At 53.2% G+C, this 2,531-nt stretch overlaps 1 protein-coding gene across 8 annotated transcripts in view; it reads left to right on the forward strand.

Annotated features, from left to right (window-relative positions):
• LOC123962818 (globoside alpha-1,3-N-acetylgalactosaminyltransferase 1-like) overlaps positions 1-915 on the forward strand; it is a 13,111-nt gene extending 12,196 nt beyond the window's left edge. For all 8 annotated transcript variants that reach the window (XM_046039224.1, XM_046039205.1, XM_046039216.1 and 5 more), the window contains one exon: positions 82-915. In XM_046039224.1, the coding sequence (XP_045895180.1) occupies positions 82-223 (142 nt within the window). In that variant the 3' untranslated portion in view covers positions 224-915. The remainder of the gene's footprint in view (positions 1-81) is intronic.
• Positions 916-2,531: the final 1,616 nt, after the last annotated feature.

Genomic DNA, 2,531 nt, shown 5'->3' on the forward strand with positions numbered 1-2,531 from the left:
GGAGAGTCACCTGAACAGGTAGGCGGGGGGGTTGTGGACCCTCACTGTCTTTCTAGTGACTTCCTGTTCCTGTGTGTTCAGGTACATGTTGATCAACAAGCCCACTAAGGTGCTGTCACCTGAGTACCTGTGGCAGGACTTCAAACCCAGAAACCCAGAGGTTCGCATCATCAGATTCTCTGGAGTCATCAAGAACTACGCCGACATCCGGCCCAACGTCTGAGTCTGACTCTGTTCTGGACAGGACTGGAACTGGACAGCACTTCCTGCCGTCAGTGTCACGACCCGTCCCCCTTCCAGACTCAGGGCCTAATGTTGAACCTCTACTGAGCGCGTGCAACTCTTCTGTAATACCACATATTTGGTCGTCCAGCTCAGCTTTAACCCTCCCTAACCTTCCCTGCCAGCTTCTGTCCGTTTTCCTGCAGCTGAACTATGAAACTCCGGTGGCCTGCACTCACGGCGGGCCTGAAGACCTGCCGTGTGGCGCCGACTGAAGCTCCAGCTCTGTGAACACTAACAAGATGTGAAGCGCTTGTCTCTGGATTTCACATGAATGTATGTAAAGATTCTTTAAACATGTTGGCAGACAGGCCAGCAGGTACAAACTCAGTTTTAGGGCTTTTGCTGCTTATTTGAATTCTTAACTAACCTTTAGGGGTATTAAGTAAAGACCTGTCCTCCAGCTCAGCGATGAACATGCTGGAGTCTCATCACGGTCAGGTTTCCACTCGTGCCTCTGAACACACTGCTGGGTGCATCATGATACCCGGCTGGTTCCCTCTCTATGCTAAGCTAAGCTAACAGGAATGGAAAGGCTTTCTTTGAGTAATGATGATATTAACAGTAGTTTTCCACTGGACAGAGATGAATTCAGTTTACAGTTTGGGTAATAAACACAGCTGACTCATGAAACCGGCGTCCTGTCTTCACTCCGTCTGTCAGAATTGTTATCCTCACGTTGTTTAGAAGTTGTACCAGAGCAGCTTTACATGGTTTCATCTTCAAGAAACAGACTGCACACGGCTGCAGCTCCTCTTTTCCCCCTGAACCTCCCTTTTAGCTACAGGGAACCCGCGGGGTCTTGAAAGTATTTAAAAAGTCTTAAATTTTGTTCGTTTCGTTGAATTTTTTCTTGTCCTTTCGTAGGATTTAATTAATACCGTAACATCATAAATTAGACTTTATAATTTACTCCGTCTGGTGTGACTCTGATGTTATCCGGCAGTACAGGTAACCTGACTGTTGGCTTTACGCTCTGGACTGTGACGTGTTTGATGCACGAGCTCTGTGTGAATCCGTCAGATGTTAGAAAAGAAAACGTTAGCTCGTCGACTCAGAATGGGCAGGTGTCTGAAGTTCAGAAAGCCAGAGATACGAGGCTGAGGGCGGTGGCGCTGAGGTCAGGGCTCTGAGGTCAGGGCTCTGAGGTCAGGACTCTGAGGTCAGGGCTCTGAGGTCAGGGCTCTGACTCTGAGGTCAGGACTCTGAGGTCAGGGCTCTGAGGTCAGGGCTCTGACTCTGAGGTCAGGACTCTGAGGTCAGGACTCTGAGGTCAGGGCTCTGAGGTCAGGGCTCTGAGGTCAGGACTCTGAGGTCAGGGCTCTGACTCTGAGGTCAGGGCTCTGAGGTCAGGACTCTGACTCTGAGGTCAGGGCTCTGACTCTGAGGTCAGGGCTCTGAGGTCAGGACTCTGACTCTGAGGTCAGGGCTCTGAGGTCAGGGCTCTGACTCTGAGGTCAGGGCTCTGAGGTCAGGGCTCTGACTCTGAGGTCAGGGCTCTGACTCTGAGGTCAGGGCTCTGAGGTCAGGACTCTGACTCTGAGGTCAGGGCTCTGCTCTGAGGTCAGGGCTCTGAGGTCAGGACTCTGAGGTCAGGACTCTGAGGTCAGGGCTCTGAGGTCAGGGCTCTGAGGTCAGGACTCTGAGGTCTGGACTCTGAGGTCAGGACTCTGACTCTGAGGTCAGGGCTCTGACTCTGAGGTCAGGGCTCTGAGGTCAGGACTCTGAGGTCTGGACTCTGAGGTCAGGACTCTGACTCTGAGGTCAGGGCTCTGACTCTGAGGTCAGGGCTCTGAGGTCAGGACTCTGAGGTCTGGACTCTGAGGTCAGGACTCTGACTCTGAGGTCAGGGCTCTGACTCTGAGGTCAGGGCTCTGAGGTCAGGACTCTGAGGTCAGGGCTCTGAGGTCAGGACTCTGACGCTGAGGTCAGGGCTCTGAGGTCAGGACTCTGACTCTGAGGTCAGGGCTCTGAGGTCAGGACTCTGAGGTCAGGACTCTGAGGTCAGGACTCTGACTCTGAGGTCAGGGCTCTGACTCTGAGGTCAGGGCTCTGAGGTCAGGACTCTGAGGTCAGGGCTCTGAGGTCAGGGCTCTGAGGTCAGGACTCTGACTCTGAGGTCAGGGCTCTGAGGTCAGGACTCTGAGGTCAGGACTCTGACTCTGAGGTCAGGGCTCTGAGGTCAGGACTCTGAGGTCAGGACTCTGACTCTGAGGTCAGGGCTCTGAGGTCAGGACTCTGAGGTCAGG

The sequence above is a fragment of the Micropterus dolomieu genome, linkage group LG02 (assembly GCF_021292245.1).
Source record: "Micropterus dolomieu isolate WLL.071019.BEF.003 ecotype Adirondacks linkage group LG02, ASM2129224v1, whole genome shotgun sequence".
In the NCBI taxonomy this organism is placed as follows: Eukaryota; Metazoa; Chordata; class Actinopteri; order Centrarchiformes; family Centrarchidae; genus Micropterus; species Micropterus dolomieu.